Here is a 15,326-nt window from a genome sequence, read left to right on the forward strand (position 1 = left end):
CAGTCTATGTTGTCCAGTGTTTTCTCCTATTTGCCCATAGACCATAGACATTTTGAAGCCACATCCTCAGTGTTTGCAGATTGAAATTAATTTGCCATCAGAAAGAAACCTAGAAGTGAGTGCTCTGCACTGAGGGAACAGATTATTCCCATTAACCGTCTGCCCAGCAGACTGAGGCTGCGTTCACAACCATGCCCTTCTTCATCCCTCATCTATAGACAGACACATTCAAGCTGTTCCATCCAGACTATTTGCTCAAATCTGTACTTAGAGAAACTTTCCCCCTGCTGCTTCCAGAGATTCCCAGATCTGTCAGGCAAAGGAGTTGAGTGCTCTTCTATGAGCAAACAGAACACAAATTCCCTGTCTCCTGGGTACACATGGGTTAATCACACCAAGGCAATAAGCCAACCAACTAGCTGTAGGTCATGCATTTGTTTTCAGGCAGTGAAGAAAATACAGGAGCAAAACTTCAATGTCATTTTTATCTTGAGTTTAATGTAAACTGCACCATGACCCTCTGGGAGAACTGTGTCCTAATGAAACATCCACAGAGAGGATGAAAGCTTACTCTAGTTGCTGAATGAGACAACTGTTCACTTTGTGGATGGAAATAACTAAAATTTATGCCTTTGCTCTGGAATTTTAGGGATATGGGCTAACTTAGCAACGTCACCCAAGGGTATTTTAGTGCACTGTTTTAATTATTATTGCTGCTATTAATATTCTACCATTAGTCAAGTCTGAGCTACTGTCTCTGCCAGAGAGGTGTGTTTCATACTACCCTAGAGGCTAGCCCAATGCTAGGTCATTCTGAAGACAAAATACATAAATGCAGACTAACTAAAGTCTGGGAGCGTAGAATAAATAATATACTCATCCCTTGGAGCAAAGAAGAAAATAAACTAATTAAGGAACTATTTGACAACCTGAAGGCATCTCACACAGGTAAGATGCAACTCCAGAGGGCTTCGTTTCTAGAAGCTGAGAAACAGGGAGCTTTGTGCATAAGCAATACAGAGGTGAAGTCTTCTGTAATTTAAAGCTGCCTAATGCCTCACTGATAAATCCTGCCACACCACCACCACCACAAATTGTAGGTGCACTTTTTAGACCAAGGGGATTTGGATTTTGCCTGATGTCTGCATGACAATTGTCCTCATTTTCTCTGTTCAATTCAGACATATAAGGAGAGATGTTTATTTGTGCTGGGTAGCCAGCTCTGCTGTTCTCCATTGAATGACTTCTTGTCATTGCTTAAGTGATCCCTACACAATATATCAGCTACATCATAATTCTCTACAGAAAATAGAGAATAACGTTGCCTCTTCTTCTGTCACTACTGTTAACCTTCTGCTGAGCAAGGGCCTTCCAGCTTAGTTTCTGGAGAGGGGACATAAGAAACACTGATTCTGGGTATTTTCCAAGTGGTATTTTCATGTATATGCCAATCTATACACAAGAGGTGGTCACAATAATGTACAAAGGATTCTTAATTTAAGAAATTGCAGCCCATACCAAGTTTCTTGCAAAGAGTAACTTTGCTTCAAATATTCATTAATTATAGACTTAAGCTAGTCATCTTTCTAAGACAGAACGTTTACTTGCACACTGAATGAAAAAAATACTAGAAAAACAGTGCATGCCATGCATTTCCCCAGTGACCCTGCCTTTACAATACTTCAGGTAGTTAAAAGTTCCATCACAAGTTTTGTGTGAAAAAAGAAATTTCCTGGTTGAGTTTTCCCAGTGTTCACAAGACTATTCTTCTCAATGCACAGAATTGTCAAGAACCACAGAGATCAGGTATCTGATTTTACACCACATTTTATGCCCTGATCTCCTTCTGCTATACGCAGAGAGTGGTTTTTCACCACCTTGGAGTTCTGAGGCTTAGTAATACATACTGCATGATGCCTGCTTCACAGGGGTTACTCAAATGTGTCTGGATGGCCAAGAAATACACCACAGTGATCAGCCTGGTGCTGGCTTTACAAAGGAGGCAACAGGGCACAGGCCTGGAGCTCCTGCTCCTCAGGGCTTGCACCATATTTCAAGAGAAGTCTCCAGGTGGGAACATTCAGCTGCTGCAGGATTTCTTGTGGCCAAGAGGATGCAGGCCAAAATTGCACAATGATTTCTTAATACAGCCAGTTGGTTTGGTAAAAATTTAGGGGAAAGAGTGCACAGACTGCATGGGAAACAACTGTCCCTGGACCTCCTTTGGAGTTGCATCCAGCTAGGTTTGTTTCTGAGCCCACAGCAGAAGGTTTAGAAGCAATACAACAGAAGCCAAGAGTTTTTCAGAAAGCTGGAGGAACAGAAAATAGAGGTCCCATACTTCAACATCATAAAACTATCAAACAACTTAACTGACAGGTGCTGTTTCAGAGAAACAAAACCTTGGAAAGCATCTAGATCAAGCTAACCAAGACAGGGAGCTTACATTTGCTAGCCTGTAACTGCCAGGTACTTCCGGATCTGGCTAGTTTTAAGAGTCTCTCACTTTTATTAGCACTAAATTCACTCAGAACAGGAGACACAGGCAAAACAAGAAAGAACTGACACTATTAAAATGAAACACTGCATCAACTTGGAGTTCACAATTCAGTTTTATTTCAGACAGAAGAGTAAATTGTCTGACATTTTGGCCTGTTCATCTTTTTATCTCAAAGACACAAACAACAACAACTAAAAAACCTTAATGTTACTTGACCTGAAACCTTGAATTTCCTATAGCTTGAAACTTATCCAAATAAAATAGGAACAAAACTAGCTAATTTTTGAAGTTACACCAGGAAGGTATTTGGAGATAATACACATCTCACATTGTCAGCAAAACTAAATTTGCATGCACATTTTTAAAAAGAAAAGGGGAACATCATCTCAAACCATTAGAAGAATTCATTCAAAGCTGTAAGAAGGATATCAGGTGTAGTGTAACAGAGATACATGTAAGGAAACATAAAAGCAAAAGAAATACCACCCTGAATTCATTGCCTGACTTCTTCTGTTACTTCTTTTTATCTTGTAATGCGATACCATGGAGTGTAACATAACATGACAGTTCCGAAATTTACAGGAATACCCTTTTCTCCCTGGAATTGATAGTGGGCAACAATAAGCCATGGGCCCAGGGAAGGCAAATGAAAGAAGCTTTAAAATGCCAACACAGAGCTGCAGACAGCTGCAAGTCATGGCTGGATCTCAGTAGTTCTTCTGCATTACAGATGTATATTTACCTGTGAAAGAATAGCATATAAAATTTGAAGACAGGACCCCACCATCACTCTCCTTAAGGAGGAAATACTCCTTCTGCCATGAAAATATTGTGGTGCTCTGTTTTCAAGTTCAGAAAATTACTACATTCTCTAAAGCATACTTTTTTTTTTTAAAAAAATCAATCGTGTTTAAGGTACCTGTAAATGTGCAGGTCACACAAGACACATTTAGTCTTACGATCTGTAAGAAAAATTGGGGGATGCAAACCAGCTTTTTGATCATCTTTTCCTCCCAGCTGAAATCTGTGTTGCATCCACAGTTTTGCCTCCACAGCTGCTGGGTGGGGACATTACCCAGCCTGCCCATGCTGGCAGGTCATTCTTCAACATGTGTTGCTAATACAGAAATTCCCTCTTGTTTCTGTATGCCTTGGAGCATTTAACATTTTGGATTGGATTCACCTGAAATCCTATTTAAGCTGGCTGTCTTAGGTTACTGAAGGAGAGAGCTCCAGAGGACATTACATACTAGACATTGTAAGCAATGCTACCACGTCATCTTCTTCTCCTTTGACTATAAAGGCAGCCAAGCTGATCACCTTAAATTAGATGTCTAATTCTTAGTCAATGTTATGCAACCCACCTTAGGTAAACTATTCATGTATTCAAGAGTACATTCTGGTGCAGACAAATTGCAGGGAATGGCTTCCAGTCTTACTGCGCTCAAACACAACATTGCAATCAGTTATTTTTCATGCTCCCTAGTTAATCAAATTCAGTCTTCACTAAATCTACATTTATTAGTGCTGACAGTCATGCAGAACTTGTCTTCAACAATTAATATATGCGAAGACACTGCAAAAACGTAACAAGAGGAAAATTACTGCATTTGAACGTAAGGTGGGTTTTTGGAAAAGGTTGTTCATTTTTATGATTCTTTTTAATTCAGCCTTGCTGGCCCTCCTTTCATTATCCCATGGACCAGTGTTAATAATCAAGATCTATGTTATAACTTTGTGGTATAATTAAAGTCTCTACTTAATTGGAAAGCCTAGCACTAAACAAAAGGGAATCAATAACGTATCTAATGGGAAAAGCCAGAAAAAACTTCTATCAAAAATCAGAAATAACTGCGAGATATTGACACGTGTCTGGCACTGCTACTATGGAGACAGCATGGAGCCTGGCTCATGGGGATTCTCTGCTTAGGAACCATGTCCTGAAAAAAACTTTGGTACTGTCTACCCAAACCTTTTGGTGTCACCAACCCCTATGCACAACAAAGCAGAGGCAGAGTATTAGTGTAGCGCAACCTGGGCAGTCACATGGTCCTACCTCAAGGTCATGACCTACTGCTGTTATCAAGCAAAATCAGAGACCCTTCCCAATAATGGCCTCAAAAGATGGTTGAAAGTTTCTCCATTTTTTATTGCTATTGGGAAACACAGTCCCAGTGTAAATCTGTTCCTCAGTCTGTCTTCTTATTGGAGCAATTTAGCATTGTATAACTAATTAAATATTTAAAGACCTTATGGTGTCCTGGGATTTTAGAGACAAAGGTTTAAGCCCACATCCCAATTAATGTATCATTATTTATGCAAAGTAAGCAGAGCTCCAGCAGAGGTTGGGCAAAGACCTACAGCACCTTCATAAACAGGGTCAAGTCATGACTACAGGTCTCAGTGACAACTACAGACATACAGTACAAACACAGCACTGGGGTGTAAAGTGCAGGGGCTGGCTGGCGCAGGGAGTTTCCTTTCCCAGCCAAAGGAGCAGGTGATTTTTCCATCTTTTTGGGCTTTACACAGTTTCAGTCTGAGCCTTTTACAGCCAAGTAAGAAACACTTCCCAAACTGCAGTGATAAGCCTTTGGCACACACAGAGATACACAAATAAGCACAACTGGCCCAGAGGCAGCAGTATGAGCAAATTTAGGTTGTCAACTGATATCCCAAATGAACTGAGTCAGAATTACAACACTAAACACTGTGCAATAGCTGGTCAGAGCCCAGCTCTCCTCAGAGGAAGCAGGACAAGGATTTACTCAGTCCACACCAGTTCCTTCTGCTCTTGGGCAAGGTGGAAAGTCAGCTCAAACTCGGGTACACCTCTATGAAGCTGTATCACCAGCTGAGCATACAGATAATGCATGTGCAAAGGCGCCTGTGCTATTTGTAGGGGATTCACAGCCCGAGGAATATGTCCAGCCTGTGTAACTTGGCAAAACTGGTTGAGATCTATATAGAGTCCCAGAGCACATGTACACACATGCCCCCTTTACATTGTTCAAAATCCACATCTGGACATTGATTTGGGATCTAATTAAAACACTTCAGTTAGTTTCATCTCTTACTCAATTTCCCTCCAATAAACAATCTCAGTCTGTTGCCCAGAGGTAATTCTGTCTGCTCCATTTTCTCTCTCTGTTTTTCCTTCTCTCTGCTTCACCATACAATCAGAGTGGCCAAAATGGGTTTTCAGAATTTTAGCACAGTTTTTTAGATTTATTGAGAGTGGGTGAAAAAAAAAAAAAAAAGTAGTCAAAGAGTTTTCTATTAAAAAGTAAGCCTAATTGAAATAAAAAAGTTGCCTGTACTATGATTGTGAAACGCTGTCAGCTGAAAATAGGAAACGTTTAATTTTAACTGTTTCACTTTACTGTGACTTGATATTAATCTGAAAGTATTGGTAGAAGCCAGTGATAGAAAAATCATTATTTTAAAGCTAAATTTTTCATGGGAAACTAAATGTTTCATTGGTCTAAACATTTTGTTTAAATAATCATTTCACAGAAGATGTTCAGCCTGACACAAAATATTTTTAGGTAGGTTTTTTTCAGTTGTCATTTTCTGCTCATCAGAAATTCTGATTCTTGAAAAGCTCTGGATCTGTTCCAGTTCAAATATTCCTTGCAAAGGGGCCCATTACATTGCACTCTGGTTAACCTGGGAAGAATCCTAAGGGTCTGTTTTAATTTAGAGATTTTTGTGTCATTTTTCTACGCTGTGCATAGAATAGTCAGTGTCCCTAGAGGATCTGAAAAGTGGGTCATGAGGCAGAGCAAGCTGCAGAGGTGGAGAAAATCAAATAATACCAGGTCTAGCCCTCTCCAATCCACTGATCCAAAAGCTGATGCTCTCTGAAAGCCATCTGCCTTCCTGCCCTGCTCCTGCAGGGACATCCAACACAGACGGGCAGAGGAGCTGCCCGCTCCGACAGCCTCAGGCAGGGGCTGTTGTACCAGCCCACTGATCCTCCTCTCATAACAGAGAACTTTCAAACACATATAATGATTTAGCTCGAAAGAGCTGCTGACTGATGGTTCAGATATCACAGCGAGTCCACAGAGCTCTACCGCCAAAAGAAAGGTCAAAATTAAAGGTGAGCATCCTGCATTCTCAAAAGGCTTGAGCTCACCAGCCACTGCGGGACCATCTCTTACAGAAAGGTTGTTTTCTAGCTACTGGCCTCATACTAGCTACTGTTATTAAACCCTTGAATGAACAAATCAGAGGTCTATTTACCATGTCTGCCCCCTTGATAGCACTATTTGATCAATTCCAGAATCCTTTTTGATAGGTAATTAAAAAAGCTTTTCCTTAGGTATAGAGCAGAGTGAACCATTAATTACACTTCAGAACCCTAGAGATGCAATACCTTTGCTATTGTGAAATGTCTATAGGAAGCAACGAAAATGCTTGCCTCTATAAACAAACTGAATAAATGAAAGTAATTTCCTTGAGACCTAGATTCCTCTGCTTTTTATGGCTAAAGACTTGAGTTGCCTCAGCATTAATAAGTTTGTTCTTTAGGGCTGAATTTTCTCAATACAAACATCCATGACTGTAACACAAAGAAATATCTTCTTTGGCTGATAGACCCAGCAGACTGAATCCATATATTAGTATTACTGTTATCACTGAACTGCCACAATGCACTCAGCATCAAGTTGCATAAAAAAGATCAGTTAAATTAAAGATCCTCACCAAGCAGCGACAATTTCTTGTAAAAGCCAATTTAGCCGTTATGGAAGCTCCGGGATGATATTAACTTTTCTCAAAAGTATGCATAATGCATCACAGCAAGTGGTTTTGACAAGTGCATGTGTGCGTATGTGTGGACATGGCCTGCATGTAAAGAAACCCCAGAAGTTATTTAAGTTGCAAAGTCAAGTGATAGAAAGTTAGAAAATGCCAGATTTACAGGTGTTCAACCTGTTTAATTCAACCCCTTGCGATCCAGCCTGTGCACCAGAAAGAACAGGGGAATTGATGTTATCCTGAGAGATGATGCTTACATTTGAAAGCATCTGGTTAGTTGACACTTCCCAATTTTTCCAGGAGACCACACTACAGAACAGATTTTGTAAGTCTGGGGGCCTTTCCCCCCACCTTTGAATGAAATTCCCTAAGGTTTTGACTTTTTCTGCATTCTTTATCTTTGATAAAGTCAAAATCTTCTGTCATATGGGTCTGTAGTGCCTCTGTCTTCATGCATGATTGGGAAGGATTGAGTCTGATCCTTTGTTACTGGAGCACAGACTTCTATTTTGTGCTACAGCTGGCAGCAGTGAAGGCTGTTATTTCCCCAAAAGGGCAGATGGATGGCTGCTGCCGTTCCTGAGGCCTATTGTAGCAATACAGCATGTCCCAGATAAACCTGTTCTCTTTCTCTGCTCCCAGTACCCCATACAAATTAAGCCACTTGAAGAAAATGACTACATAGGGGTTTAGGCGGCTGACTCTGGGCGCTTCTGTTCAGAAGTGTGGATCTCTATCAAAATCTCAGATGTGTTGCTCCAGATCAATTCAGTCAAACATTGGCCCTTTGACGTTATGGTAAGAAAGGCATGCACACAGCCCAGAAGTTTTCATAGCATTCCCATGTGTAGGATTCAAGACTACTCTACATCTGTATGTATTAGTAGAGAAAACTGATACCAATACATGTGCTTATGCTTTCCTGCATATATACATAAGGATCACTGGTCAACACTGGATTTATCTCCACTAAGTACTCAGCTTTACATGATCACAACACTAATTTTGAATATGTAAGAACATAAGTGGAAATTAATCCAATAATATTTCAACATTAAATAACAGTTTTCCCAGAGAACCACAGAGCAAACTCTAGCTTAGCTGTGTGCTTCCAAGGGAAAAATAACCTGTTCCTTACAAGAGAAGCTTCTCTTTCTTCCATTGCACAGAGGAAATAGGGTATGTTAGTGAGGGATAGAAAGTCCTGCTAATGCTTTACTGCTGGAAGGAGAGATGAGGACATTAAACACCCTGAGCTCTCTGCAACATGTTTTCCACAGTGGTACAGCCCTTGAAAAACTCCAGCACACTGGGAAGCAAAGATGAGGCTGCAGCAGGGACATGCAGAGACCTGTGCTACTTTCCTTGCCCCCTCTTCTTGTGGCTTGCACTTAAGAAATGTTTTTCAAGCTTTATATGTGCCTGAATGACAGGGGATGAAAATAATTCCATAACAAGCATTATGAACTCCCTTGTAACAAAAATAATCCTGCAAAATTCTTTTGGCATTAATGTAGATTTTGTATGTACTAATTTACTGTAGAATTTAGATAGTTAATAACAGTCAGCACTAACCAGACCACCACTTTAGAGTTATTTTCACGTGTTTTAACAGACAACAAGATATCGACCACTTTTAGCTGAGTACATGAAGCAACATCTCAGGTCAGTCCAATACTAGGATGATTAGCTGAACGTTGCTAAATACTCATCAATCAACCATAATAAATCCTGAATATTCTGCTTGACCTTGAACTCAAACACATTTCATTCCCACTACTTGGACCTTGCATCTTCTCAGAGCACTCAGCTGCACTGTGCTCAGCTGCCTTCAAGGCAAAAGTCACCATTAAGACATATCACATACTATGGAAAGATCATCAGCACAACTTTAAAATCAGCCCATTTGATTTAGGAGAAATCCAACAAGAAACAAAAACAGTGTTCAAGGTCACACTGAATAAACTTACAAACTATTGGGGAGGCTTTGCATTGTTTTATAAAACAAAATTGCAACTTCTTTATATTACATGTCTCTTGAAACTAAACGTAGCTTGAAATATCAATTCACAGTATGTTTTTGGACTGTTTCCCCAGGGTTGTCTGCTTTCTACACAGAGACAGGGCAAGTATTCAAGCTGTGGGAGATGCAATATCAGAGAAGAAAAAGCTGAGACATATTTATTACACCACGTTAGGATCAAACTATAATTTTGTAATTATTGTGTGAATTGTAATCACAAGCAAGCTATTTACTGACATTGCTTCGATTTGGCACACAAACACAACATGCACAAAATCTGCTGTTGTCTCCTGTACTGACTTAGCAATTCCTATCTTAAAGAAAAGGCTTCCAAGTTAAAAGAAATATCTGCACTGGCAGCGGCAGGTAGGAAAGCAGAACACAATGCAAGTGTACAGGAAAAGCATCTCGAGAGCAGGACTACCCACCCAGGCTTGTAGACTACTGCAGGGGAAGGACATGGAGGTGACTCCAATTTAGGAGCCTTCATGGTCACGCTGTCTGACTGTACACCTCTTTAAAGAGGTGTAACATTTTTTTTATTTGCTGTGTGGGGATAAAAACATGTCCTGAAAAGCAATTAAACTACTGCATGTTTAGTGAAGCTATGCTAGCAGATGAAACAAAAGACTTATTCTACCAGAATAAGATACTGGAGAACAATAAGGGGGAAATTCAAAGATAAAATGAGCTAAAAGATAGTATTTCTGATCAAATTTCTTTTAAAAGAAAACTAAACCTAGCCTATTACAAGTCCCACATTTGCATAGCAAAATCATGTTTACTTTCATAAATTATGTCTATGCAATGCAGACTTGAGTAAAATTCTCCTGGTTCGTATCTTTAATACTTCCTACTGTGTGCAAATATGTAGATCTGAACATTTTAAATGGAAGCCAGAATGGGGAGAAAGCATGGTTTAATACTTTGGGAATGCGAATCCATATAACTGTGTTTATTCATAGACTGGCCATGGACTTTGTACATGGCCATGGACATTAATTCTACCTTGCTTCTCAATTTAAAAATGAAAAGTCCTCCCTTTTTAAAAATAAAATGTTCTGGGAATGACATGAATATAAATCACAAGCAGACTGAGAAGGTTCAGCGATGAGAGCTATTATCAAGAGATAGAGATAGACCATTGGACAAGTCGGCATACAAAGCTGGACAAAACAAGAGTGATTTTCCCCACGCCTGTCTCAAAGATCTGGAGATTTAGTTCTCTCTGATATATAATTAGAGCAGAGTGTGTAAACCAAACAGAAAATCAAGCTCAGTTTTGCCCTATGGCTATGATGCACAACTATCACCTATTAGGGAAGCAGATGTGGTACTACGAGGCAGATAAGAAGAGGTTGATAGGATACAGAGTGAAAACTGCCTCTCAGCATTACAGTGAGAGCTCCCAAGAGAGACTGTATATGAGTAGCTGTGCATTTGAAGGGGTCAGAGACAATTGCTGCTTATGAGGACAGCTGAAATTTCTAATAGAAAATGGCAATCAAATGTCAGCCAAAGCTCCTTTGATAGAAGTGGATAAAACTCTTCATATAATAAAAGCTTCTACCTTCTCCAAACTTTTACCCATTTTTCATAGCAAATTCAATCTGAAGGGTTTTCCTGTGACTTGTAAGTATCTAGAGACAAGCATTTCAATTCCAACATCTAGACCTAACTAGAACCACCTCAAAAGTGTCAAAACACCACAAGGAAGGCAATTCTCCCAGTAGCTCAGACAGTTAATCATGCAGCATGGCCTTACGAGATTCCCAAAATGAGCATGTCAAACAGCTTATCTGAATGACTCATCAAAGCTTCCAAGTAAAACTGTGGAAGAGTATAATCTGAAGTGAAACATCACTGCATTGCAAATGCTCTCATGCTTCTGACAGCTGCTGAGCTAGACTCAAGCTCTGCAACCTTTGCTTTTGTATTTCCTAGCAGAGCATTCTCATTTATTATCTACCTGATCGCAGCAGCTAATAACAGGCCAGGTCAAACCTCACTGACTTTCATTTGAAAAACTTCACACTGATTTTAAGGGTCTTTGGACCAGATCTGATGCACAACTCAAATATTGGCATAACTACAGACTACTTTTTCCCCAGAATAATTCCATGATGGATTTTTATGATACATCAAGTGATGGAGAGATGAGACCGTTGGACAAGTCAGTATAATTGCATCAAAAGTGATATCAAAGCAGTAGATTTTTTTTCTCTTTGCCGCTTCTTTTATCTAGGTTTTCTTCTGTATAGCAAGTGCCTGAGAAAACAAATGCTGAGTCAATACTTCTGAGATTAGATTAATATGTAACACAGCTAATGAAATTTGTAGTTAAGCTGAAGTTTTGTTTTGCTGGATTTTGTTTTTGGCAGCTTGAACTGCCTAAAATCCTAATTCAATTGCAATCTACTCACAGAGCACAGCTGTTTTGCTTGGCTAAACTTTTCTCGCCACTTAATAAGATACTTTTTTATTTAACTTTCAGTTCTGCCTAGGAGCCCCAGTGGGTCTTTTAAAACAGAAGATTATTATTAGAAATTAATTAAGTATTCTTTTCAATTCTGTCTCCTGAGAGTAACTAGGCATTGCTGCTGATCTCCTCTGCATTAAGACATTACTGATTGTCATTCGTAGGATGACAGTGCGGATGTCTCATCTGGAAGATACATAACTCCATAAATATGAAAGATTTGAAAGGCATTTAATGCAAAATATAATAAATCAGTACAAATATTAAACATATAATTGCAATGTCAAACATAGTCTTCACATGCCTGTGCTATAACACTAGAATAAAAACAAACACATATTCCAAAGACCAAAATAAAAATCTTACTGCAATTATAGGACCTCAATGGATTACAGTTAGTCCACGTCTGAGCACACTGTAAAGCCCAACTAAACAATTCCAAGAACATCAAATGCAATTGAAGTAAAGGCAGTTGATTTGATGTGGTGTTTTTTTTCTAAAGTGACCAGTGGCTACGAAGTGTTTGTTGTCACTGCCCCACCTTCCGTTGCACATGACTACAAGAAGCACAGACTAAGGCTCCCACCTCTGATGGTGGGCTCAGCTGGCACGACCTGGCTTTTTCTAAGTGAACCAAACCCAATAAGCACCAATATCCTGATGTAGTTTTTGATCTGAGGCCTTGAATGTGCATATTAATACATTGCTCACAGAATTAGCTATGCATTTAGCATGGTACTTCATCCTTGAGATGGCAGTTGGTCTTTTCAATCTTCAATAAACTCAGGGGTATATGTATGACTAACTGCTGTCAGACTAACCAGGAAGGGATGTGAAGAGAAGAATGCCACCATGGGTCAACAGAACAACAATCAATCACTTACTCTTAATAATAATATGGAACTCGACTTACTTTTTTGGTCTGTAGTCAGGGATGGACCTGTCCAGTGATATCCTGTCACTGAGTTGGGCATTGTAACCATATTCTTCATACTTAGTCTCTGATTCATGACTATCATCTCTCAGGGTAGCAGCCATTCCCCCCTGGCCCAAGCCTCCTGGACCTTCAACTAATCCCATGGGCTTCGCCAGACCTAAATGAAAAAGACAAAAAAAGAGAAGAATTATTAATATAAAAGAAATGGGTCTAGCCTCTTCTGTGATCACAGAATATTTTTAGATAAACAAGATCTGAAGTCCCATGAAACTCAGCTCTGAAACCCTCATGGCTCTGTGGAAATTATCCTCATCTTCTCAAATCAGAGTCCATATCAACACATCTTGTAGTATCAGCGAATAATTATTAATGAGCAAGATGTAAAGAACCAACTAGCAGCTTTCACAATTTCTCCTTTTCCCTGTATAAATTCCTGGAAACAGGAATCTTGTTTCCAAACATTCCAAAATGACTAATTATCCTTAAGATAAATTCCTTATAAGATAATTTCCTCATAAGAACTGGAGACTAGGCCCTTTCCCAGTAGAGCCCATTGTAGCTCCATTCATTTTAAGGGAGATAGGTTGAATTTCTACCACCTGTAGATCTGCCAGTTTAACTCCATATTAGTGTCATTTCTGGAATAAGTTTTGGAGCTGAGGCATCTGCTCTGTGGCTCTAAGACCACCTGCAGCTCTTGAATGGTTCAGGTTTGGTTCCCATGCTGGGAATACAGCTGTGCTGGTCACCAGCTGCTGCTGGGTAGGAAATACACAGTAAATCTAATTTCACCATGTGAGTCAGTAGATGGATCATATGGACTCAACTGCACACCTTGCCCAGCCTGTTCCGACAAAGATGTGCTAAAACTATCAGGGAGCTGACATTACCTCTCACCCGGGAATTACTCCAGATTTCCTCTGTCCTTCAGATATCTGACGAATTAAATATGTATATCATGTAAGACACTTGGCCCTATACAGCTTATAGGATCAGAAAGTTTGGACACATGAGGTAAAACAATTAGCCCCACTTGGTTAGTACTAGATATTAGCCAGTCAACAATGCATTTATAGGTTTCATTCACTGGTATATTACTGGTCAACTCAAAAATACATGTAAAACAAAACTAAACCAACTTTAAAAATGCCCATATGACCACATCTCCAAGAACCTCTTCCATGGCAACAGACATTTAACTTGGTGCTGAATTCTCATAAATAAGCTCCTCAAATATCCTGTGTTTGATGTCAAAGCTTTCTTTTCTAAAAGGCTCACTGTCATCAAGTCATTATAAGTGAAAAATTATTTATAATAGTCTTGGGGATACCATACAGAAATGTGTAAATATCCTCCAAACCATTTACAGTGCAGAACAAAACAATTAGAGTTTGACCTGCTCAACATTTTTTGAATTAAGAATTTTTCAAGAGGAAAATATCATTATTTCAACTAAACAATTAAAGAGAAAGGCGGAAAGAAACTGTCAACATTTTCTATTAACAGCAAAGCAGTACAAATCTGGGACTGGCTTCTCCAAGCCACAATAAGGTCTGGGACAGTTTAGTCCCTCAGGAAGGAATATCTCTTGCACCTCATTGCTAACACTGTCCTCACTTGTTACAGCTCCATCATCTCTGCTTAATTACAGCACAGAACAGAAAGACAGTCTGTTAGTGATCTGAAAGAGTAATGATAGCATTTTCTTCTGTAGTGCTTATGAGAAAATCCCATGCTAAGGTGAAGTGCAACACTACTAATTGTCTGAACATAAAAGGACTGAGTACCTGCAGGACTTGGGAATTTTGGTACTGAATTTCAGACACTGCCTACAAAAATACATACCTCATACTGCAGTCAGCGATCCCAAGTCAGGACAGACCTTGCTCGTGTTTGTGTCTTTAATGTCTTCTTCATATTCCTCATCATCATGCACTGAAATACTCAACTGTCTTGGAGTGAATTATGAGTCTTAGCAGGAGGGGGAAGGGCAGAAGAAGACAAAAAGGACACCCTACAGAAAAACATTCTTGGAATAACCAAGCTTTTGAAAAATTCAGACAGCTCCAAGCATTCAAGCCTAGTGAGCTGTTGAAAAGAAGGGAAAACAAGAGGCTTACACAGCCATGGTCTAATTATAGGTGTGTGTGGGAGGTGAACTCCAGGTCTCACTAGCAAGGGAGATGCACAAGATGCACAAGTAGAAACTCCACAGGCCACGCACCCATGAGGGGAAAGCAGAAAGATGAAGCTTCAAAACAGCTTCTTTTTCTATGATATTGTATTTCTGGGACACAGAGAGAAAAGATCAAAGCACCAAGCTATTGGGATTGATACTGATGCTTAATCAATAACTAACTTCTTCAAAGCTGTAAGTGAAACAAAATGCTAGGAAAAATGAGAGGTATGCTCAAGGCAAGGCAACGGGGTAGACAGCTCTTTTCTTCAGTCAGTCACACTGCCGAACTAGAATCTTGGACCACCTTTGATGACTTATCCCCCAACATCTGGTAACTCTAAACAGAGCCCTCCCACTGTTTAATGACTACTCTTCCTCCCAAGCCAGCTATGTTATCTTCCTTTCCCAAACATGTTTTCCTTCAGTAAGGTATGGAAATAACCC

The 15,326-nt window shown here is 39.7% G+C and overlaps 1 protein-coding gene across 3 annotated transcripts in view; it reads right to left on the minus strand.

Moving 5' to 3' along the window:
* Window positions 1-15,326, minus strand: part of GALNT9 (polypeptide N-acetylgalactosaminyltransferase 9) — a 218,021-nt gene that overhangs the window by 112,140 nt on the left and 90,555 nt on the right. For all 3 annotated transcript variants that reach the window (XM_074844346.1, XM_074844344.1, XM_074844347.1), the window contains one exon: window positions 12,680-12,860. In XM_074844346.1, coding sequence (XP_074700447.1) covers window positions 12,680-12,846 — 167 coding nt within the window. In that variant the 5' untranslated portion in view covers window positions 12,847-12,860. The remainder of the gene's footprint in view (window positions 1-12,679; window positions 12,861-15,326) is intronic.

Source organism: Strix aluco, chromosome 18, assembly GCF_031877795.1.
Source record: "Strix aluco isolate bStrAlu1 chromosome 18, bStrAlu1.hap1, whole genome shotgun sequence".
Taxonomy (NCBI): Eukaryota; Metazoa; Chordata; class Aves; order Strigiformes; family Strigidae; genus Strix; species Strix aluco.